Source organism: Apodemus sylvaticus, chromosome 5 (genome assembly GCF_947179515.1).
Source record: "Apodemus sylvaticus chromosome 5, mApoSyl1.1, whole genome shotgun sequence".
Lineage (NCBI taxonomy): Eukaryota > Metazoa > Chordata > Mammalia > Rodentia > Muridae > Apodemus > Apodemus sylvaticus.
This window is the reverse complement of record NC_067476.1, coordinates 11,283,498-11,306,488: the sequence shown is the minus strand read 5'-3', so window position 1 is coordinate 11,306,488 and position 22,991 is coordinate 11,283,498. Positions and strand designations below refer to the sequence as shown.

At 52.6% G+C, this 22,991-nt stretch overlaps 2 protein-coding genes across 10 annotated transcripts in view; one reads left to right on the top strand and one right to left on the bottom strand.

Annotated features, from left to right (window-relative positions):
• The window catches only part of Dnm1 (dynamin 1), a 43,806-nt gene extending 40,868 nt beyond the window's left edge, over window positions 1-2,938 (top strand). Inside the window, exon 21 of one of the 2 annotated variants that reach the window (XM_052182173.1) lies at window positions 2,357-2,938. In XM_052182173.1, the coding sequence (XP_052038133.1) occupies window positions 2,357-2,417 (61 nt within the window). In that variant the 3' untranslated portion in view covers window positions 2,418-2,938. Of the gene's footprint in view, window positions 1-1,778 lie in introns of both variants that reach the window. The other variant, XM_052182172.1, reaches the window with a different exon arrangement.
• A 486-nt stretch (window positions 2,939-3,424) lies between these two features.
• Window positions 3,425-22,838, bottom strand: Golga2 (golgin A2). 8 transcript variants are annotated; one of them, XM_052182162.1, is made up of 27 exons: window positions 22,706-22,838; window positions 19,053-19,175; window positions 17,943-18,023; window positions 14,617-14,709; window positions 14,329-14,372; window positions 14,167-14,230; window positions 13,750-13,806; window positions 13,493-13,573; window positions 12,717-12,755; window positions 12,415-12,477; window positions 12,235-12,328; window positions 12,049-12,155; window positions 9,557-9,615; window positions 9,143-9,284; window positions 8,598-8,687; window positions 8,390-8,497; window positions 8,174-8,261; window positions 7,518-7,855; window positions 7,165-7,278; window positions 6,457-6,702; window positions 6,297-6,372; window positions 6,020-6,105; window positions 5,603-5,821; window positions 5,423-5,525; window positions 5,221-5,327; window positions 4,987-5,143; window positions 3,425-4,898 (listed from the first exon to the last, which is right to left on the bottom strand). In XM_052182162.1, the coding sequence occupies exons 1-27, from the start codon at window positions 22,787-22,789 to the stop codon at window positions 4,684-4,686; spliced, it is 3,078 nt and encodes a 1,025-aa protein (XP_052038122.1). In that variant the 5' UTR covers window positions 22,790-22,838; the 3' UTR covers window positions 3,425-4,683. The 8 variants fall into 8 exon arrangements, with proteins under 8 accessions (XP_052038122.1, XP_052038123.1, XP_052038125.1 ...); XM_052182163.1 differs by having other exon boundaries at window positions 6,020-6,102; XM_052182165.1 differs by lacking the exon at window positions 13,493-13,573.
• Between the last annotated feature and the right edge of the window lie 153 nt (window positions 22,839-22,991).

The following is a 22,991-nucleotide window of genomic DNA, read 5'->3' as shown; positions in this document are numbered from 1 at the left end:
GGAAAAAGGAATATACTTCATCCCTTGGCTTTGCCTTCTTTATCCATGTCTGGCTTTCCGGAAAGTTCACTCTAACAACCAACTCAGTCTGCCCTGTTTCTACTGACCGTGGCTAGTCTCTGGGAAAGAACACACGATCTGATAGACCACTAGTGTCCATTTGGGCATCTAGATGGCTGAAGGACAGAGCTAGGGGCCTAGCTCCCATACACGGAATGAGGCAGGGATGGGCCTACTCTGTGGGGCTCTGAGGTCTGGAACAGTAAAGACAGACAACATGTCATGGAGCTGGGAGTCCAGAAATGCTGGCTCACTTCCCTTAGGCAAGTCATTTCCCCTCCCAGGGCTTTAGTTTCCTTCTAACTACGTGTACCCTGACATTTGCCCAGGGGACTGCCAGATTGATGGGGACAGTGGTCTTCTTTATTAATGCTAAACGGTAGGTAGGGTGGGGTAGGTTGGAGATTTGTAGAGACACAATAATGTAGGGAACCATGGTAGGTTCTTGGGCCGAGAATTGACAGCTGGATCCTAGCATGCAAGCCCTATCCCTCACGGAGCCTTATGGTAACCCTGTCAGCACACCAGGCCTGAATGTGCAGGGAGCTGGTGCAAAGACCTTCTGTGTGCAGGCGAGCTTCTGTGTTGTGACAGCTCATGCGTGTGCTTCCGTGGGCTGAGTGGCTGCATGTCCCAGATCCGTGCTGCACGACGTATTGGCCGGCAATGGTGCTGGGCTCTGGGAGGTGGGAGGGAGATGTATGCGTGTTTGTGAGCATGTGTGTTAGTGTGTGCATGCAGGGCCTTAAGGCCTCACAGCATGTGTGTGCACGCCCAGGCGTGTGCGTGCGTGTGTCCCCTAACCCCCAGCCTGGCCCACCTGTGTGTTTGTGAACTGCCTTGTTGATTTCGTGCTGTCTTTCAGAATCACTATCAGTGACCCCTGAGGAGTGTCAGCTACGGTAGGTTATGCTCTCAGCCTGCTGCATGAACAGTGTGTCTGCCCCCTCCCTCCTCGCTGCACCAGCTCCATGCTGAGGACACCTGGGACCTCTGAGCCAGGCCCTTCCTCCTCCTGCAGCTCTAGACTCCCTCTTCCTGTCCTCTTCAGCTGGCTCTCACTTCCCTTCCCAGTGAGCCTCGGGACTCAGCGCCACTACTCAAGGCCTTCTTGCTTAAACTGAGGACTCTTGGGACAGGTTCCATGTCCAAGACAGTAGACGTGGGTGCTCCCTGGAGCTGAGATTCCAGACCACTGGTAGTGTAGGGACTGAGAACCTGGAGAGGGTGTCCTCAGCTGGCCTCTGAAGCTTTAGGGCCTCATCTTCACACCTACTGTGAACTAGGCTGCCAAGACAGAGCTTTCTACTTCCAACCTAGGAGCACGGGCAACTCAATCACCACAGGGCAAGCATGGTCATCACGTTGGAGGAGCCAGGGCTCTGACTGATGACTTTAGATCACTTAAGAGCCTCTGCCATTCATTCTGCCAGCCACTGAGGGCTCACAGGAAAGCGAGGACAAGTAGCCCCTTTCCATTCATCCTGGACATTGCACACCTGTAGTTAACAGCCATCTCCTCAGCCCCAGATACAGAGCCAGCCCATCAGCTCCTACATTTGACCTGTTTTCAGAATGACCTGTGCCTTTTAGCCAAAGGCACTCAGTGTCTACTCACTGGGCAAGTCAACTTGAGTTCTGCCTGGCTGGCCACAGATCTGTTACCCTGTCCCAGCTCTTCCCCAGCCATTGACGCCCACCCTTCTGCTTTTCCCCAGCAGGAAGGGCCCAGCCTCACCTACGAGACCTGCAGCCCCCCGACCAGCGGAGGCTCCCCTCTTAGACTTATAAGTCTGTGGCCACAGGCATCGGCTGCCTGCCTCCCAGCTTTCCCAGGGTCCCCTCAGAGGACTCCTGGGCCTTCTGAGCACCCGAGGGGCCTCAGCGCTCCCCTCAGCCATCCCCTTTAGCTTCGACCTGCTGGCTCAAGCACTTCTGGCCTCATGGCTGTCACATGGGACTCCCTGAGGCCTGGGGTGGCCATGAGCCAGTGAGATGGGAGGCAGAGTGAGCAGAAAAGAGAGGCCCTGTGGTGCATTGCCTGGGTGGTGTGTGAGAGGCCGTGTGTGTGGCAAGAGAGGGCCACCCAGCCTCTACCCAGACAACCTGCTAGTTACAGCCCAGCACCCCCATCTTCCTCTTTCATTCATCAACTGTCCGTCTCTTCCGGGAACCTTGCCCACACCCACACCTGCCTCATCCCCTCTGCCTGTGCTGGAGGTGGCTGCTCTTGCCTTACCAGCTCTCCTTCCTTTTCTCTCTTCGGTTCTCTCTTGGCTTTCTCTCCAACTGCCAGCCGATCGGGTCAGGCAAGTCCGTCCCGTCCTGAGAGCCCCAGGCCCCCCTTCGACCTCTAACCAGATCCCTCCTACTCCTCGGAGACCTCCCTTACCGAGCCTGCCTGGACAGCTGTTCTGTGACTTGACAGTGGCTCCCCCGGCCCCAAAGCGTCCTATTCATCATCTGTGACTTAGTCTGTTGTAGTGGTGAGCTGACACATCCAGATGTGATGTTGGTGAAAACTTGTGCCCCTCTGTGGTATTGCTCCTGCGACATTCTATAAATATCTATAAATATACCTATATATACATATATACATATATATGGCTGACACAGCCTCGCCTGTAGTGTCAGAATCAACCACCATGCTGTCCTTGTGGAGTCTTGTGGTCCAACTACAAGGGAACGCTGTCATCCTGACACTCCCCTCCAGTGTGCCACCTCCAGTGAGCCTCCCTGTCCTGGCCTGTGGACAGCCATCCCCTTGGCCATCCCCACCCCGCAGCCCGGTGATGCTGCACCAGCAGCTGTGCAGTTCTCTGATGGCCACCAGTCTTGCTGTCTCTTGGCTGAGAATAAAACCCATTTCTGAATCATGGGGAACTGCGTGTACCTCTGCTGGTTTGTATTCTCTGGGGCTGAGGGGAGGGTGTAAACTGGGCACTGAATGGAAGGTGAGGAAAGGCCCTTGCTAGGTCCTCAACCTATGAATTCTGCATCCACCACTAGGTGGCAGTGTCATGGGCTTAGCCAGGATGCTATGAGCAGCCTCAAAAACAACACAGGCCCCATGTATGGACAGGCCAGGGGGGAAGGGGACAGAATGTAAAAGGCCTGGCCTGGAGCCCCGAGTTCCACCTACGTCTAAGTCAGGCTTGGCTCTGTTACTCACTCTTCCTGGATCCCCAGGCTTCGATAAGCAGTGTACAGGTGATGGGTGTCAACCAGCCCTGCTAGACACTTCAGACCTTGGGCTCCGCACAGGCCAGAAGAAGCCTGCTCTCTCCAAGCAGGACACATTCCCTCTTGAGTGCCAACCTGAGGCTAACCCCAAAACCAATGACAAACACCCTAGGCCCAGTAATATGGCTAAATCCATTTATTTCCCAAGTAAAAAGCAAAATAAAGAGGAGCCGCATCAGCAGGTGCCACACCCTCGTCTCTGCCTCCTGCCCTCTGACCTAACACTCCCAATAAATAAGTTTCCCGGACCCAAATGATTATTAGAAGCTCTTCCCCACTTGCCAGCTCCAACTTCCACTATGATACAGGGGTGTCCCTACCCCGGAATATACAAAATGGTACACAGGTACAATATGTACACCGGGGGAGGGGGAGCCCACCCCGTCCACCCCGCCCCAGCAGTGTCTGTCCTGCTTGGTGCAGTTACCCCAATAGTCATAAGGCCTGAGAGAATGGTACCCACTTTCCCTGTCCCAAAGTGCCTGAAAAAGATGGAAGCCCTCCTAAGGGGACGCCTTCCTGAGGCAGTCAGCCCCAACTGCCTGAGGACATGACAAGGCTGCCCGGCCCACTGCCCTAAAGTGCCTCTAAGAAGATGGGAGTTGGTCTGGGGCCGGGCCGGGCCCTGGGTTCCATCCCAGCATCACCACACAAAGGAAAAAGGCAGGTAGTGCTGGGGGTAAATCACTTGGTAGAGTGCCTGCTTAGCACTGCCAACCACCAGGCTCAGCAGTGAGGCAGGGGATCAGCTCAATCTGCAGTGAGTTCAGAGTTAGCCTGGGCTACGTGAGACACTATGTAAAGAAAATGAAAATAAGATGGGGGTGGGGAGGGAAAGGGTGGAAAGGACTGAGCCGGTGAAAACTTAGAAGCCCTGCTGAATGCTAGGCCGACCTCCCTAGGCCGACTGAGGTCCTGCTTGGTGAGAAACCTCCAGGCCAGCCAGCGGAGTCTGCTCAATCACTGAGTCTCTGGTGCTCTTTCTCTAACAGGAGTTTACAACGTAAAACTGCCCTGGCTAAGAGGCAGATCTGTACAAGTTTGTATCAGACCCCATAAGATGGGAGTCTGATCTTTTGGATTTTTCAGACAGGGTCTCATGTAGCCCAGTGTGGCCACAAACTCACTAGGTAGATGAGGGTTCTCCCACCTCTACTTCCCAAGCACTCAAATTACAGGTATCCGCCTTTCCCCGAGGTGCTGGGGACCCAGGTCTGTGTGCACGGCAGGCAAGCAGTCTACTAACTGAGCTACTTCCCCAGCCCCTGGAGGGGTGGAGTCTGACCTTATTATTATTGTAAGGATAAGGGTGGCTGAGGAAGGGACTGGGCTGGGGCAGAACCTTTGGCTGCCCTTGGTGAGGCGTTGGCCACCAGTCTTTTACACAACCATGATTTTCACCTCGTCGTTCTCATCAGCACGGTAGAAAAAGGGGATGCAAGGGTTGCTCCCCAGGCCTGGGCGTTCCTGGGGGTTCTGGATCTCACGCAGCAGCTGCATGATCTGCTGTGCAGTGGGGTTCTCGTGGGGAGCAGGTGCCCCTGCCTCTCCTTGTGCAGGCTCTGTAGCATCAGCCAGGCTCACCTCCCTGAGGTCTTTAGAGAGAGGGGGCAGGGGGTCATGGCTCTGCACTCCATGGGAGTCCTCCCCTTTGTGCCTGCCCAAGATAACAGCTCTACTCACCACCCTGCTGGTCAGCAGCGCCAAATTCCTGGGAGCCTGTGGGCACTGGGGTGGGCACATCAGCAGGGTTCTGAGAGACTGCCAGGAACTTGCCCTGCCATTCATTGCGCTCACTCACAAGCCTCAGCACCAGCTCCTGAAGCTCTAGCAGCTTGACCTGCACACAAAGGAGCACAACCTGAGAATCCCAGCCCAGACGAGCCAGGGCCTGGACTACAGAAGTGCGAGGCTTACTTTCATCTCCTCCTTGTCCTGAGCCAGCCGACTGATGTACTCTTCCTTCTCCAGATGCCGAGCCTTCAGCACTGCCCTCTGGTTTTGGTAGAGGGCAATGTACTCTCCTGTGGGGATGGCGACCAGGTGGACAAGGCTAGGACACTGGCTCCCCATTGGCCCCACCCACAGCTCCACCGCCTTAGGCTGGGCCCTGCCTCACCAATGGTGTCTGTCTCTCCAGAAAGCTGGATACAGCAATGTTCAAGCTCCTCTACCCTCTCCTTGAGCTCCACCTTCTCCTGCATGACCTCCAGGAAGCGGCTCTGGAGCCGAGACAGAGGTCTCAGGACTCAGGAGCCCAGGCTGGCCCCACACTCCCAGCCCCCACCAGCAAACTCACCTGCAGCTTCTCCATGGCTACATGTAGGGCCTGGCTGCTCTCCTCGGATGCAGAGTCACCCACATTCCTGGGGACCTCTGCCTCCTTTTCAAGCTTGCTTTGGACTGGGGCTGCCAAGTGAGCCAAGCTCTGGCAACGTGCCTTCTGCTCTCTCAACTGCACACGAAGTCGGGCCTGCTCCTCCTCGGCTCTGGCCATAGCTGCATTAAAGAATGCCACCTGCACACAAGGGAGAGGTGTGCCTCTCAGGGAAATGTCCAGGACAAAGGGGGCAGGGAGAGAGAGGGAGCGCTTGTTCCCAGACGGGAGACTGACCACTGGCTCCCAGGCAAAAAGTGGCAATCGAAGAAATCAGAGGGCAGGAAATCAAGGACCACAGAGGTAGAAAAGAGAGGGGTAGCACAGAACCCAGCTCACCATGGCCTCTCTGCTGTCTAGGTCTTCTGGGATGGTCAGACTGGGCTGAGGAACCTCCTCATCTTTCTGCTCCTGGTCCACATCTCCTGGGAAGAGACAGTAGGTTGTCTCCTCTAATAATCCCAGCAGGTAGACAGAGTGGGCCGGGGAGGAGAGCTCAGAGCCCCACCTCTGTATCCCCACTGTATACCTTGGGGTCAGTCAGTGACTAGAAAATGTCCAATCAAAGCGTCTCCAGATACATCAACTCTAATCCTCTCCCCCTGGGTGGTCTTACCTTCCCCAGGGAGGACCAAGAGGCTCAGCTGGGCTTGGAGCTGTTGGTTCTCCTGGATGGTAGCTTTTAGGCGTTCCTAAGGGGCCAGGAAAAGAGTGAGAAGGCACAGAGGTGGCCAGGTCCTCCCCTTGGGTCTAGCCTTACTTAACAGCTGCCTCACCTGGGCCTCCTGCAGCTCCTGGCGGGCCATCTCGGCCGCCATCTTGCCCTGTACCTCCTCGTGCTGCAGCTGGTCCATGAGCTGCGTCTGCAGCAGAAGCTGCTTGTGCAGTGCCTCCTTCTCAGAGGTCAGCTGCTCATAGGCCGCCTGGTGCTGCTGGTAGGCAGCGGCGTACTGCTGCAGGTGGGACAGGCACTGGTCGCGCTGCTCCTGCAGACCCTGTGCTTCTTGGCTCTTGAGCTCCACCTGCAGGAAGGCGAGGGCTGAGGGCAGGCAGTGCTGGCTGCCGGGCCTGAGCGCCTGCCTGGCCTGAGCGCCTGCCTCTGTACCCAGCCTCACAGGGACACCTTTCTCAGCACTGTAGCCCCAAGGGTGGAAAGCAGATGGACCAACCTGTTCTGTTCTCCACAAACCAGCAGTGCCTGAGACTTTATGCACATTGTCTCAATTACCCTTTAACACCTGTATGAGGAAACTCGCCTTTTCAGTTTAGTGAACGGGTTTGGAGCTGGGAGGCATTTGAACACACGGATGTGAATCCCACCTGGACCCAGAGCCCTGTGTAACCTGCAACTATAAAGCAGCAGCTTCTGGCCTTGGCACAGATGAGGAGTGGCCCAGGCCTACCTGTTCCAGGCTGCGCTAGTCTGATGGGCCTTGCGCCCAAGCTCCCCAGGTCGAGTGGCTGCCCCACGTGCTAGGCCTTACCGTCTCCTTCAGCTCGCCCAGCCTCTCCTGCAGCTCCCCCAGCCTCCTGGCCAGCTCCTTCTTCACATGCTGCTCTGACTGCAGTGCACTGGTAATCTCCATGTTCTCATTGGTCTGCACAGAAAGCAGCAGTCAGTAAGCCCTACTGTGGCTGGGCTCCCCAGAACTGCATGTGTACCTCCCACAGAGCAGAGAAGGCTGCTGGGGCATTCCCACACACCCTAGGACTCTGGATCGAGAGGTGCTTTCACCACTATCACCTCATGAGAGGTGGCCAGCAGCCCAGCCCTTGAGGGTGCTGACCAAGGGGTGAGTGTATGCCCTGTGAGCAGGGAGGGCCTGGGGCTCCGCACCAGCCTGACGAAGCCGTTCTGCAGCTCGGCCAGCTGCTCCTTTAGCTCGCGGTTCTGGGACAGCGCCCTGCTGATGGTGGTGCGGTCGCTCTGCATGCTCTCCAGGATCTGCTTGCGTTCCTCGGCCTGCTCACTCCAGCGCTGGGCCTCCCGCTCCAGCTCCAGCAGCCGCCCCTCCTGCTCCTGGTTCAGGTGGCTCAGGCTCTCGTTGTCCTGCACCTGAGCACGCAGCTGTCCCACCAGACTCTCCAGTTCCTTCTGCAGCTGCTCAACCTCTCCCTGCAGCCGCTCTTCGGCCTCGGAGGGCCCGGCTGGAGGCTCCGGAGGTGGCGGCTCCTCTGAGAAAGAAAGCAGGCCCGGTGAGGGGTCCTCTCCTGGCTCTCCTGTGAGCCAGGCTCCCGGCCCCAAGCTTTGGCTTCTTTTCTGTCAGGGTCTCAGATGAGGTAAGTGTTTCAAGCTACTCCAGTACAGCTCTGGGGTGCTCAGTCACCTGCAGAGGTGTAGCAGTAGGCATGCCACCCTGTTTTGCACAGAGGGACACACGCCCAGAGAGATGACAAGGCTTGTCACCTGGTCAGTCCTGGCAGAGACCCTTAGCCCCCATTACAATGCCCTTCCACCCACTCCTGCTCTCAGGTCAGCCCCGCCCGACTCACCCATCTGACTCCTGAGTGTGGCCAAGCTGCTCTCCAGCTCCTGGACCTGACTTTCTCTGTGCTCCTTCTCCTCCTTCAGTGTGTGCACCTGCCCAAGGCACAGGGGCGCTGGAGATCCCAGGTACTATCCGCCCCAGTCCCACCTCTGCAAACCCATCGCCTCAGCTGCACCATGCTGATGCTCAGGTAGAGCAGACACCAGAGGCGAGGCCTCACCTGCTCCGCCATTTGCTGTACCCTCTGCTGCCACATGGCACTCTCTCCCTTCAGGTTCTCCGCATACTGGTCTCTCTCCATCTGGAGCTGCTTCAGTGACTCCATCAGCTGCGGCAGTCAGTGTACAAGTTACACGAAGGGCTGTTGCTGGCCCTCACCTGCCCCTGGCCGGCGGGGTCATGCCCTCCCCTATCCCACAGATCCGCACCTGGCCAACATGGGTCTCCAGCTGAGCCCGCTCCTCCATGGCATGTTGTAACTGCTCATTACCGCCTGGGGCCTCAGATTGGCTAGAGAACTGTATGAGGGAAATGAGAGTTAGGTCTGGGAGCCTGTGCTGTTCCACTGCAGTGCTCCCCACAGGAGTGTGAGCTAGGATGACAACCCAGGGTCATTGCCATATGAGAAAGTGACAGGAGGAGCTAAGCAGACTCCTGCATGGGCCATTTAAATGGAACAGAAAAAGGCACTTCACAGGCATAGGGGCTCACGCCTGCAACCTCATCAATGGAAGGCTCATTACCAAGAGTTCAAGGCTAACCTGGTGAGTTACAGGTCACTCTGGACTACAGATAAGACTCAACATACAAAATAAAGATGCAACAGCCATCTAACCACTACTAAGATAACAGATACAGGGTGTGGCCAGGGGAGGAGGTTCAAACCATCCAGCCCTGGGCTGCAGGTCACGCCCAAGGTGAGTGATGCTGAGACTGTGCGCCTGGCCCGTAGGGCGGAGGCTGCACCTCTCACCTGTTGCAGCAGCAGCTCTGACATCTCTAACTTCTTCTGCAGCTCCTCCACCCCCAACTGTGCGGCCGCTTTCTCTGCCACCAGGACTCGAAGTTTCTCTTCCAGTTCTGAGTTCTGCTGCCTCAGGTCCTCATTACTTTTGCTGTGGCCAGAGGCAGAGCAGAAAGGAAGGAACCAAGAACAGAAAGGAACACATTTCAGAGTGACGCATGAGCCTTGCCACACAGCCACAGGACAAAGCACTGAGTCACAAGTGACAGGCCTCAGAGAGACGGAGTGACCTGGGGCCACGGTATGAGTCAGGAGCATGCATGGGACCAGAGCACAGCTCTACACAGACCCAACCCTGTCTCCACTGAGTCTCCACTCTCCACACTGGGGCTGCAAAGAGCCCAGCCTCCTTCCCACTCTTACCTGTTCTTGTACAGCTCCAGCTTGAGGGCATCTCGCTCTTTGGTTAGGTCCTTGTTATACTGCAGACAGAGAAAGCCGGCACTGGAGCTGGCAGGCCGAAGCAGCAGCTGGCACACTGCCAATGGCCCCGGTGATATCCCACGGGGATGTTTCCTCTTCCTAATCACACCAGGCATTCTCCCAAGGCATTTCTATATTTTTAAGTCTCATTTATGACTCTGTGCATTTGTTTTGTTTTTAAGGTGGGATCACACTACCATCTAAGATGGCTTCAAACTCCTGGGCTGAGACGGTCTTTCTGCCTCAGCTTCCCCAGTAGCTGGGACCAAAAGTCCACACCTCTGGTCATAGCCTTCAGGGTGGCTTTGTATTATTTTATATTGATCAGTGTTTTGTCTATATACATGTCTGCACTCCACAAGCATGAGTTACAGACAGTTGTGAAGCACCACGGGGGTCTTCAGAAAGAGCAGTCAGTGTTCTTAATTATCAGGCCATTTCCAGCACTGCTTTTGTTTTTAACTAATGATAGTATTATTTTTTTGCAAGGCTGGGATCAAACTCAAGCCCTTGTATCAGCCAGTCAACTGCTCTACTACTGACCAACAATACCCTAACTCTCTTTTGGTTTTTCTTCCCAAACACAGTCTAGAATTTACAAGCTGGCCTTGAACCCTCCTGACTCAGTCTCCCCAGTGCTGAGATCTGTAATGAGATCTGATGCCCTCTTCTGGAGCATCTGAAGACAGCTACAATGCACTTGCATATAATAAATAAATCTTTAACAAAAAAGATGTATTTTTTTTTTTTTGTGGATTTTGGATTTTTTCGAGACAGGGTTTTTCTGTATAGCCCTGGCTGTCCTGGAACTCAACTCTGTAGACCAGGCTGGCCTCGAACTCAGAAATCCGCCTGCCTCTGCCTCCCAGAGTGCTGGGATTACAGGCGTGCGCCACCACCGCCCGGCGATGTATTCATTTTATGTGTATGAGTATACTAGTGCTGTCTTCAGAACAGAAGAGGGCATCTCTCCAGCCCCACTACTACTCTTACTACTAATGTTTTTTACTTCTTGAGACAGGGTCTCTCGACATAGACCAGGCTTAACTTGCAGAGATTGGCCTGCCTCTGCCTCCAGAGTGCTAATGTTAAAGTGTGGGTCACCATCACCTCACTAGCAGTGCCTTTCCTTTGTCATAAGAACTCATGAGCAGGATGGTGGCAGTGACATCACACACCTTTAGTCCCAGTGCTTTGGTGGCAAAAATAGGTGGAGCTATATGAGTTCAAAGCCAGCCTGGTCTACAGGGGTAGCTCAGGATAGTCAAGGCTTCACAGAGAAACCCTGTCTCAAACAAACAAACAAGCAAATAAACAAAAAAGCAAAAAGCCAAGCCCCATGCAGGTGTGGTGGTGCACACCTTCAACCCCAGCATTTGGAGGGCGACAGTCAGTGCGTCCCCATGAGTTCCAAGGCACCCCTGTCCTACACAGAAACCCTGCTTAACAACAATAACTAGAAAACAGACAAAAACAAAAACAAACTCAGTAAAGGGGCACATGGTTCTTCCAGAAGACCCCAGTTGGTACCCAGCACTGACATAACGGTTCTAGATCCAGGGGATCTAAGTGCCTTCTGCCCTCTGCAGGCAGGCAGGCACCAGGCACGCATTTAGTACATAACATAAAGACCACACACACACACACACACACACACAGGAAATAAACCTTAAAGTTATACATTTAAAAACTCCCTAGGGATGAGTCAGGCAGAGCCAGAGACTGAGACCTGAAGTACCGGCCTAATACTGTGATCTGTGCGTCTGAACACTGAGGTGGGAGGGTCATGACACTGCTTCTGGCGTTGATATTGTTCACTGAGCACTTTACCAGGCACCATTGCTAATGCTCCCATCCATAGAACAGTTGCCATCACCCACACTGGGCAGAAACAGAGCACAAAGGCTAAATGCTGGCCTGAAGTCACTTAGGCTGACAGCTGAGACTAGAACATTTTGGGGTGTCTAAATCTCTAGGCCCTTTTCCCTGGGGGTTGCAGATAAGAGGAGGATACTTCTCTTATTTAACTTCTATCTGAATCTTGCTCTCCTTTGAACAAACAGTTCATTCACAGTCACTCTTCCCCACCCAAGTTTTCCAATCCTCTCAGCCATGGTTAGATACACTGCACACACGCACATACACATTCTTCTCTCCCCACAAACAGTACCACGTGAAGATCTGTACTTTTGGTCCCGGCCACAGCAGGCACTGCCTCTAGGTGCTGCATTCAGTACTTGCTTGGACAGTCCCCAGGTACCAGCGGGGACTCATGCCCCAGGTTGCATCTACCAACCACACAACAAAAGCAGCAAGAACCAGTATGGTGCTGGCTGAGTTGTCAGCAGCAGACAGTGGACCATGCAGCCAAGCTCTTTAAGCTCACTGACCACCAGGAAGCCGCTGGTGGCCAGAGAACCAACCTGTCTTACCCTGTCTGCCTGTTTCTGTTGCGTTGACACAGTAGACAGTGTCCGCTCTAGCTCTCCCACACGCTGTCGGGAGGACTGTAGTCGACTGGCAAGATCCTCCGACTCTCCTGGAGTAAGAGAGGTCTAGATGGAGCCCTCAGGCCTGCCACAGCATCAGTACAAGGCTGAAGGGTGCCCAGGTCCTACCTGCTTTCTGCCTGGCTGCTTGCTGAGTGTGGGCCAGGGCTGTCTGTAATTCTGCCTTCTCAGACACCAGGATGCCTATGGTCTGAATGTGAACCTTTGGAGAAAAGGCCACAAGTGCTGAGAGAAAGGAGAGAAACACTCTCCAGAGGACTCAGGGACACTGCCCAGACCTCCTCTCACCTGGAGTTGTTCCCTGAGAGCGCCCTGCTCCTTTGACAGCTTCTGCTGATAATCCTTCTTCTCCTGCAGGCACAGGAAGTGCAGTTCTTAGAGGGAAGTAGAGGCAGCCCAAGGGACAAGACACAGAAAGACAAAGATGCCAGGACAAGCACACCAGGAGGCCAGGCTATCAGGGTCTTATGGAGGACACCCTGTGGGGTGAGTCTTCTCCAGGACAGAAGGAAGCAAGGCCAAAGCCTGCAACTCTGCGGCCTCCCCAGTCCCATCGGTCATGAACAGAGCAAACATAGAAATCACATTACTTTTTCCAGTTGATCCAGAGCGTCTTGGTTCTGTTGTTTCTGTGGGAAGAATCAAAGGAAACGGACTAGGATTGGCCCCTTTTGTGACACCCCAGACCAAGCAGGAGGATGGACTTGAGAAAGGTGCTCAGCCCCACACGGGCACATGAACTGACAAGCTCCTCAAGCCCCCGGGGTGCTCTAGCTGCCTCTCACTCACAAGTATGCAACTGAGTTCACAGGAAAGGACAGTAGCTCTAGAAACAAGTTTGAGAAAGATGACTACATTCTGCCAACTTGGGATTGGCAGAGTGTGCTGAATTAAAACTTAGTGTGTCTTGTGGGCACAACCAAGAGGTGACTGGGAGAGCAATGTTTCTGACAGTCAGAGTGGACAGAGGTCTCTGACACCCGCCAATTCTGCCACCAGGAAACTCAAGCCCAGGGAGTGGTGCGGTCAGAATCAAAGAGTAAATTAGGAGCTAAGCCAACCGGACATGGGGCCCTGACAACCAATTAGGTTTGTGTTCCCTTCTACTGGAGGCACCAAGCTCAGGACAAGCAAGGCGAGGATCAGGAGGGAGTCTGGAGTGCAGAAAGGAGGCGGACAGGAGAGCAGCAAGAACCACGCTGCTTGCTCTGTGCTCTGGGTGCCTCCGGCTGAGACCGAAGCCCCCAGGGTTTCCATTCCCCTTGGTCCCGGGGAGGGGGAGGGGCCCTAGTCCCTTTCTTCAGAGCCCAAAGGGGAAACTGAAGCAGGACCGGCAGAAGAATCAGGGACCCCGCTGGGCTCTTACCAATTCCTCTATCGTGCTACTGAGTTGTTTGTTTGTTACATAGCTGGAGTCCAGGGCTACTGCTAGCTCTTGGTACCGGCTCTGAGGCGCATGCAGAGAGGAGGAGTTGGAGGAGGGATGGGGGGAAAGGTAGAGAGAGCATCATTAGGGGTGGGGGTGGTGGGCTGTCTCAGCTGGCAGCGGGCACCCAGGTCCCTGTAGGAGGAGATAGGTGGTTGGCATAAAGGGTTGCTGGGCGATGATTCAAGGCCACTCACCTCCAGTTCCTTCATGTTGGAAGATGTGAGGCCCTCCCCGTTGATGTAGGATGTAGACTAGGAGAGACAATACCTCACATGGAGATGCTCTGTGACTCTCAACATATAATCCCTGCAGCCTCCTACTCCCCCTCAACTAGCAGAACCTGCTTTCCTGCTCCCTCACAGCCTCTGTGCTGCCACTCCTCACGGCCCTTATGAGGAGTTGGGCCATGGCTCAACCCCACCACTCAACAGCTGTCACCTTGAACTTTCCACACCAGGATAAAATCACGTTGCCCATTGTGGTTCAAATCCAAGTCTTCTCCAAATATGACAAGAGCCTCTCATGATTAGTCTCTTGAGTATTCCTGCCTCATTTTCTAATACAGTTTCCTTTCCTCTCTACCTTCTTTCTGGATCCCAATCCTGTGGTACCTCAGACACAAGGCCTTTGAGTTGTTGAGAAAGTTGCCGCAGACTCTCAGTCGATGAGAAAGTCCTAAGGGAGGAGACAGAAGATCAGGGGTGCAGGTAGTTTGACGGGAACCGGGCTCACGGGCAGAGGCCTGCCCGCACTCCTCAGTAGGGAACACTTACTTGGTCTCCTCCATGAGGTTAGAGCAATTGCCAGCATCATGGCTCTGTATGGGGAGAAAGAAATAAGGTAACATCCTTCGGCTCCTGCTTCCTGTCACACGGGACACAGTGGGCCAAGTTCATCTCGACACCCATCTTCCTAAGCATTCCCCATTTTGCCCTCCCCACACCAGGACCAGGAGCGGCACCTGGACCAAGCTATCTGAAGAGAGTAGAGAATTCAAAGAATTTTGGGAGTCCTTTGGGGAGCAGACAGGAAGGCGGCGGGCAATGGGGAGAAGCACAAACCTGAGTGAGATCAGCATCGGGGGAATGGACACCAAGAAACATAGTGTCGGTAGCAGCGGATGGCGGTGCAGGAGCAGTGAGGTCTGTGGGCACCTGTCACAGAACACAGCGGGGCATTAGAAGGCCAGTGGGAGAGAGGTGCCTCATTGCCACGGACATGAGGTGATGGGGCAAGCGGGGCAGCACAGCAGCAGGCACAGGACAGTTGCACATGCTGGGAGCTACTGGGGTACAGACACGGCCTGCCCAGGCCTCAGGCCACTTAGTAGCATTCTGAAGGGCCAGAGCTCAAAGCAGGCGCTTGCAGGGTCTCCTTCCTGAACACCCAAGGACTTAGCTCCCTCTGGAGCTCTGAGCTGTGGTAGCCACAGCAGGTAGAAGTGCCAAGTCCAGGAGGCAGAGAGCTAACCCCCCCTGACTATAGGCCTTGCTCCTGGGATGGGCTCATCATTATGGTCGGCATAACCATTCTCATAACCCTCTCCTCTTGCTTTCCTGCCTTCCCTCCTCCCAGACCCACGCACTGGCTGTGTTTGTGATTCAGACACAACCCTGGATAAAGCAGAGAACAATGGCTGCCCTTTGGCTTGAAGTATCTAGGAGATCATGTGAGCATCCTAGGTAATGCAGCCAGGGAGCAATCCCAGGATTTCGGATGTGGCAGCCTGTGGAAGTCTCCTCCCTTGCCTGGCAGAAACTCTCTGCTTGAGCAGCTGTACCCAGTCGCTCTTCAGCCTCAGGCCTCACTTGTTTCATTTTCTGACTCGGGGTCTCACCATGTAGCCCCTGTTTTCCTGGAACTCACCCCGTAGACCAGGAAGGCCTCAGACTCAGAGAGATCTGCCGGCCTTTGCCTCCCAGGTGCTAGGACTAAAGGCGTGCACCCCTATGCCCAGTGGTTCAGGCTTCACTCTCAGACTATGTCTCTGGCTTAGAGGTCTTCTAATGTCCAACAGTCCAGGTAGGCAGAGGATGGGGAGACAAAGGGAGAGGGACAGAAAGTTCAGGCCTGTCCAGCAAGGCTGGATGGGAGGAAGTGGCCATGCCTTTCTCCAAAGAAAGGGGCTGCTTGCTTTCTGTAGCCTTCAGTCTCAGCCTCTTGAGAAGCTGACCAAATGTCTTCCTTTGGGCAAGTGAGAAAGAACCTCCGAGAACTCAGTGTGAGCCTCATTCTCTTCAGGTTTACTGTGACCATGTCCCTACAACTCATGTGACTGTCAATTCTGAATCACCCTTAGGTGTTGCCTTGACGACATGTACAGTTGAGTCTAACAGGTAAGACCAGAGGCTCGGTGGCAGCTGGCCATGCCTATGACAGTCTGAAGGGTGGAACTCCCAGTAACAGACCTTCCTAGGCTCTGGGTCCCTTGTAGCATCTTAGGAACATTCATCTCTAAGACTGGCAATATTCAGAGAGGCAAAAATTAAATAAAAATATTTTTCTGAATACCTTTTGGTTTTTTTAGGGTTTGAAACAGGGTCTCTCTGAAGTTCATGTTTGCCTTAGCCTTGTTATAGAGCCCAGGCTGACCTCAAACTGGAGACTTCCTTTCTGCCTCAGCTTCCCAAAAGCAGGGACCATAAGGCTAGGGCACCATGCACGGTCGGGAGACTCAAATGCTTTGTGAGCAACCATCTAACTCCCCGAATTTAAGCCTTACAGTTAAGCATAGAGTTCTTACAAAGTTTTCACTTTCCTCAAAATGCCCCATCCTGTCAGGAACTACTTTTCTCTTTCCATAACTTCCTGTTTCATCTCTACTCAAGAGGCGCCAGTCTCCTTTATTCCTGGAGTAGAAAGTCAGTTACTGGTTCAAGAATGTTTTCAAAAACACAAGAAAAGTCTTCACTACTGTAACAGGGGGGCTGGGAACTCTGTTGAGTATTTCCCTAAGGGGAAACCGAAGCCCCGGCTATGTATGACTGACTCCTTAGCACAACCAACACCAAATGTGCCCCCCACTCCCAATTCATACAATGTGCCACTTCTGAGCTAGGTACTGAGGCACAGCACCTGAGCAGACCACACCACCTGGCCAGGATCGGCTCTGTTGGCTGCAAAGAGCCCAGCCTGCGAGTCCTCGCTCCGTCCATCCCCAGGTAACAGGATGTGGCCCCGGCCAGGTCACTCCTGCAGTTGTTTGGTGGATGTCCTCTGGCACACGCTAACTGAAAAAGCACTGTTATGTCCGGGAGGCCAGCTCTAAGCCCTGAGACACAGGTTCGGTCATGTGTGGATGCTGCGTGCCTCTGAAAAGCACCTGCTTATCAGTCTCTGCGCCTCTGCTTCTCAGCACTTCATGCACATGAACATGACCCATCTTTCACCATCAAAGCAGCTGCAAATGCCCCTTCCCCAGCCTCAAGTCCACTGCGAACCAACTTTCCTGTGGCTACACTGGGCATCCTGGAGGTCACATAACTCTTTTCCTGTGCATCTAGTCCGGTATTGGCTTGAGACAGGCTCTCCTGATGCAGCCCAGACTGTCTTGGGACTTGCCGTCCTCTCATCTCAGTCTCTGGAGCACTGAGCTCATAGGCATGGACTTGGACCTGGCTTGTTCATCTATTTTGTCACTGTTTAGCAAAGTGCTTTTCCTTTCAAGAACCCATTGAGTTTTCAGAGGGACTGAGGGCAGCTTCTCCTGATCACTCAGTTGTTAGTTAACTTTACATTTTTCACAGTTTCTTTTCATTTTGTTTTTCAAGACAGGGTTTCTCTGTGTAGCCCTGGTTGTCCTGGAACTTACTTTGTAGACCAGACATGACCACTTCCTCCTAGACTCAGAGATCTGCCTGAATCTATGCCTTTGGAGTATTGGGAATAAAGGCATGTGCCACCACTGCCTGTTGAGGGTTTCTTAGAAAAAAAGTCTTAATCCCCCAAACTATACTATAAATTTACTTTCTCATAATCTTATGTCCCTAAGTTTCAAACTAAAATGAGTTCCGCAAATTTCTATGGTCCAGTTTTTTTGAGATAGATGCCAGAGGGCAAGACCCAAAAGGTGTCTTTGTGTTCCATCTGTCCCTGTCCGATGGTACGTACCATGCTAGGCGTTCATAGACTCTAGTCTCACACATCCAGTCTGAAAGTTGTTTCCCCCGCTAGCTTTAGCTTTCAAGGTGGTTCTCATCTTCTCTAAGATGAGAGACCAGGAAAAGAAGAAACCCAGTCAAGCAAGCAGTGGGAAAGCAGACATGGGGCTGGGGGTTAACTGAGGCAACACACAGCTAGCCAGTGGCAGAGGGCCCCAAGCAGGGAGGCCTCTGTGGCATGCACCACGGCTGGGAGAGCAAGCCAGAGGGTCTCGGCACCGCCTCACCTTCCTCTTGTCTAATGGGGGGAGCGAGACCCCATTGCAACGGTTAAGGTCGGACACCAACACCTTCAGAATGTCCTGAATCTACAATAGGCAAGAAGGGAAAAGAAGGGAGGGGGGAAGAGATGAGAGAGAGATGAGAGAGAGAGAGAGAGAGAGAGAGAGAAAGATATTGAAAACGAATGAGGGGGAGGGAGCAGGGAGGGGTGGGGAAGCAAGAAAGTCAGGGCAGGAAGAAGAGAAAGAGTCAGGGAGAAGGAATTCTCAGGAGCACAGATCGGCATCCAGGCCTGTGCCATCCTTCCAAGCAGCCACCTGCTGCCTTGTCAGAGGCAGCCCTCAGAGTAAGCAAGAGTCCCCAAGGGATGTAGTCAATATACCTGACCAACGCAGCAACTCAACATACACAAGACCCTTTCCACAGACCCAGAATAACACGGAGCAATCTGCAAAGGCTCTAATTCCCAGGTCCACCTTAAAACCAGACTCTCAAATAAAACTTCACTTTTACATTGCTACAGTACAGCTAAAAAGAGAGTCTGTAAGACAATAAGCCAATCCACTATCACCCTGTCAGATAAAGGAACTAAGCCTGTGTGTAACAACGACGGACTTAACACTCAGATCTCCTCTTACTGAGGGCTGCTTTTCGGAAGCCCAAGAACAATGATGTTCCCTGCCCCAAACCAAGAAAATCAAGCAGTAACTACTGTTGGCTCGCTGTTATCTCCACAGCAGACCCTCCACTAGATGAATTAATGGAAAAACACCTGCAATAAACCTCACTTAAACTTTATAAATATACATTAAAAATATAACTCCTATTGTATAGCTATGTAAAAAGAGGCTCAGAAGGTTTAACCGACTTGCCCTAAAGTTATCAAATTGCTAACTGATAAAGAGATAGAATTCAGACTCAGATTTAATTTTTTCCATGCTGAGATAAAACCCAGGGTCCCTTTCCAGGCGAGTCCTGGTTCATTACCATTGAACTAGGCAACAAGCTATCAAAGCCAAAATTTTTAACCAGTGTCTGACATTTCCACCTGACCCACAGCCCTCCCTTCTTCCCACCTGCCCCCATTCCCCAGAAATCTGCTGGCCAAGACTCACATTCTCTGGTGACTGACAATCACTGGCAGTGGTTCTCTCTGGGCTATGGCCATTTTTAATCTTTTTCTTCTTCTTTGCTCCTGCAGGGACACCCGGGCTATTCTTCTGCTGATACTCTCTCAGCTGTGGGAAGGAGAACAGAAAGCAATGAAAGCCATTTGCCGCACACTCACAGCTTCTACTCTAGCTTTCCAGTTTACTGAGTTTTTTGCTTGGTGTTTCTGTGTGTACCATCTGTTTGAGGCAGAGTCTCACGTATCCCAGGCTGGGCACTAATTCACTATGAGGATGTAGATGAAAAGCACCAGGAGGATGGGCTGCCATACTTGTTTTATACAATCCTGGAGATCAGGCCTAGGCCCCTGTGCAAGTTGGGTGAGTAGTCTACAGAGTGGAGGATGCCATGCCTGGTTTCTTTCTATGCTGTTTTTATACAAATACCTTTTGTAAATGTACACTGATGCTTTGCCTACATGTATGTCTGTGTGAGGTGTCAAATGTTGGAGTTACAGGCAGGTGTGAGCGGCCATGTGGCTGCTGAGAACTGAGCCCGGGGCCTCTGGAAGAGCAGTGGTGCTCTTCCTTGATAAGCTATCTCTCCAGTCCCCTATAAAATACTCTTCTGAACATAAGTCTCATGGAAGAGTACCACGATTCCAAAAGATAGAGTAGTGACCTCTTAATGGCAGGAGAAATGGCATGGCTAAAAAGGCAGTAATTGGGTTGGGAATGTAGTTCAGTGGAATACCTGGCTAGCATTCAAGAGGCCCTAAATTCCACCCTAGCAACATATACACATGCCCATACACATACACACAGAGGCAAACACGGAATCTAAACTCAATCTTCTGATCCCCTGCTCTGGGTTTGCAGCTCCCAAAGGGAAAAATCTAGAGGTAGAGATCAGAGAGTAAACATTTAGTAGGCAGGAACTGGCTGGGTGTGCTGTTATCTATCTATAAGCCCAACTCCTGAGAGATGCAGGAGCAGGTAAGGGAAGCCAGCCTGGGCTCCCCAGCAGCCCGGGCTCCCCAGCAATCCCGTCTCTGAAGACAACAAGCAAACACATGAACCAGTAGACAAAAACTATATATCCTGGACCCTAAACCCCCCTCCTCTTTTCAGGACATTTTCTCTTGCTGGCATGGTAATGTACACCTTTTATCCTAGCCCTCAAAGCAGAGGCCAGATGGATCTCTGTGATGAGATGAGGCTAGCCTGGTCTACATAGCAAGTTCCAGGCCAACCAAGGATATAGCAGAAGACCCTGTCTTTATTCTTACTTATTTTTTAAGTATATTTTATGTGCATGAGTGTTTTTCCCATATGTGTGTGTGTGTGTGCGCGCGTGCGTGTGTGTGTGTGTGTGTGTGTGTGTGTGTGTGCACTGCATGTATACCTGTGCATACGGAGGACAGAGGAACATGTCAGAGCTCTTGGAACTGGAATCACAGATGATTGTGAACCATCATGTGGGTGCTGGGAATGATACTCAAAGATCGTGTCTTTAAAACATACGTGTGGTGTGTGTGTATGTGTGTGTACACATGAATGCAGGTTTGTATACTGGGAGAGAGGATGCACAGGCATGTCATGGTGCATACAACAATGTCAGAGGTCAGAGGATAGCCTCTGTGTTGCTTCCTCTTTCGCACTCTCAGACAAGCCTCTCATTCCCACACACCAGGCAGATGGCACTCAGCTTCTAATAATTCTGTCTCCACCACACATCTAGCCAGAGAACGCCTGAACTTACAGAGTCATTCTGCCAGGACTGATTTTACATGGAATCTAAGAAATCCAAACTCAGGTCCTCCTGTGTGGAAGTACTTTACCCAGTGAGCCATCTCACTGTCAAAGGCCAAAGTATTGTCAATACGACCTCATGCCAATGGCTTCTTTTTGTTCTTGTTGCTGTAGCGCTGGGGATTGGACCCGGAACATTATGCGTGAGAGCCAGCAGTCTACTACTGAGCCATATATATACAGCTTCCCTTCAAAAAAAGAAAAACATACAAACTGGGATTGCTGGGCATGGTGGCCTATACCTTTCACCCAGTACTAGGCAGGTAGAGGCAGGCATATCTGAGCTCAGGGACAGTCAGGGATACATAGTCCTTGTCTCAAAAACAAACACATAATTTAATTTAATTTTAAAAAGACTGTATGTGTATGAGGGCAGTTATTTGTTTGTTTTGCCTATATGTATGTCCATACATCATGGACATGCAGTAACCTAATTGGCCATAAGAGGGCGCAATATACACCATCCAGAACTGGAGTTAGAGATAGTTGTTAGCTGACATGTGCGTGAAGGGAGCTACACCCAGGTCCTCTGCAAGAGCAACAAGTGCTTTTACCTGCTGAGCCATCTCTCCAGCCCCAATCCTGAGTATGACACACACCAAGCTGGTCTCAAATTCCATATATAGACAAAAAAATAACCTTGAAGTCCTGGTCCTTCTGCCTCTGCCTCCAAGGTCTTATAAATACAGGCATGCCTTGCTCTGCCCAGTTATGCCACATCAGGTCCCAAGCCAGAGCCTCAGACATGGTAGGCGAACACTCTCGTCAACTAAGCTGAGTGCTGAACAGGCCCTTGTAGACAAACACCCTAACCACTTACCTCCACTCCTAACTCCTCTGGGGCCATCTTATCAACACATATTAAAGGCACACCACAGTACTTCCCAAACGTGCTTCCTGAAGTTTACTTCCTAAACTTTACATGACAGAAGGGCAGAAACCGTGAAGGCCCAGCTTTAGTGAACATGGGGACAGGAGCAGAACATCCCTTGTTATTTCAAAGAAGTCTCTACAAATCTATGAAAATACCATGCCGGACTTTTATGCTTTTTTCTCGCAAAAGAAACATGGTAAAGTGACGTTTCCCACGAGATGCCTCACACACATCCTGTGGTTCTCATCGCCCCAGTTTGAAAGGACAATTTGACTGAATTTTAAGTTGTTAAGTTCAGTTCCCCAAGAAACTGATCAACACTATACATGCGTTTTGCTCCAGAGAGATTACAGTCTCTCTAGAGAGCAGAAAACAAAATCCAAACCAAACCCGTTCTTCCATGTCGGCAAGGGACACTGACAGTGTTGTGTGCTCACATTAATGCTAAGTTAAGGGAATGCGGGCCCCCAAAGCGTCTCCGCAACAGAGATCCCATACTTGGGCTCCCTTCCAGGTGGAAATAGGTTCTCCACCAGAGAAACAGGAAAAGGGGCAACAACAATAGGTGAGCAGGTGGGGCAATCCAAACCAGACTCGGAGTAGTAATGACAGTTTCGAGGGGGGGACTGTGACGTAACTACATTCCACTCCATACTACCAACGCCCGAGTCGCCTACAGGGCCAGGACCGAGGTCCTTGGAGACAGGTGCCCAGGGAGGTCTGGATAGGAGTGTCCGGAGCCGAGGGCTAAGAGACCCTGTGTCACTGACCAAAGTCACCTAGGGGCGACTGAGAGGGCGGGGGCTGGGTTGTTGAGGGGGCGGGGCTGGCTAGGAAGACTTCACTGGGGGAGCCCAGGGCGCTGAGGGGTTCATCTACCCGTGTGTCTCGGGAAAGGCTCGGACTCTGGTCATGGTCCTGCCGTTGGAGGAGCACGGGTGGGGTCAAGGGGCCGCGACCCGGAGCGCTTTACCTTTTTCTTGGCCGCAGCCAATTTGCTCTGCCTGGTTTCTTCCGACATCCCGGGGCGGGGAGGGGGGAAGCGGGGGGGCCACATCACCACGATCCCGGCAGCCACCGCGGAACTGCTTCCGGCAGCTACAGCTCCTCTACAAGCGCCAGAGAAGGCGGGTGCAGAGCGCCACTTGGACGCTCGGGAAACCCAGCGTGAGCTACTCCAAGCCCATTGGTTGATGAGAACGATGAATGACAGGGAGGCGTGGCCACGCTGCCGCGAGGCCGGGGTCGACAGGTGGAGT

Excerpts from the sequence above, each read along its gene's own strand:
- Golga2 (XM_052182162.1), bottom strand. The coding sequence starts at position 22,789 with ATGTGGCCCCCCCGCTTCCCCCCTCCCCGCCCCGGGATGTCGGAAGAA. Across the intron at positions 8,688-9,142 it reads CAGAGCTGCTGCTGCAACAG|TTCTCTAGCCAATCTGAGGC; the intron begins GTGAGAGGTGCA and ends TCCCTCATACAG. Across the intron at positions 8,498-8,597 it reads TGGAGACCCATGTTGGCCAG|CTGATGGAGTCACTGAAGCA; the intron begins GTGCGGATCTGT and ends TGACTGCCGCAG.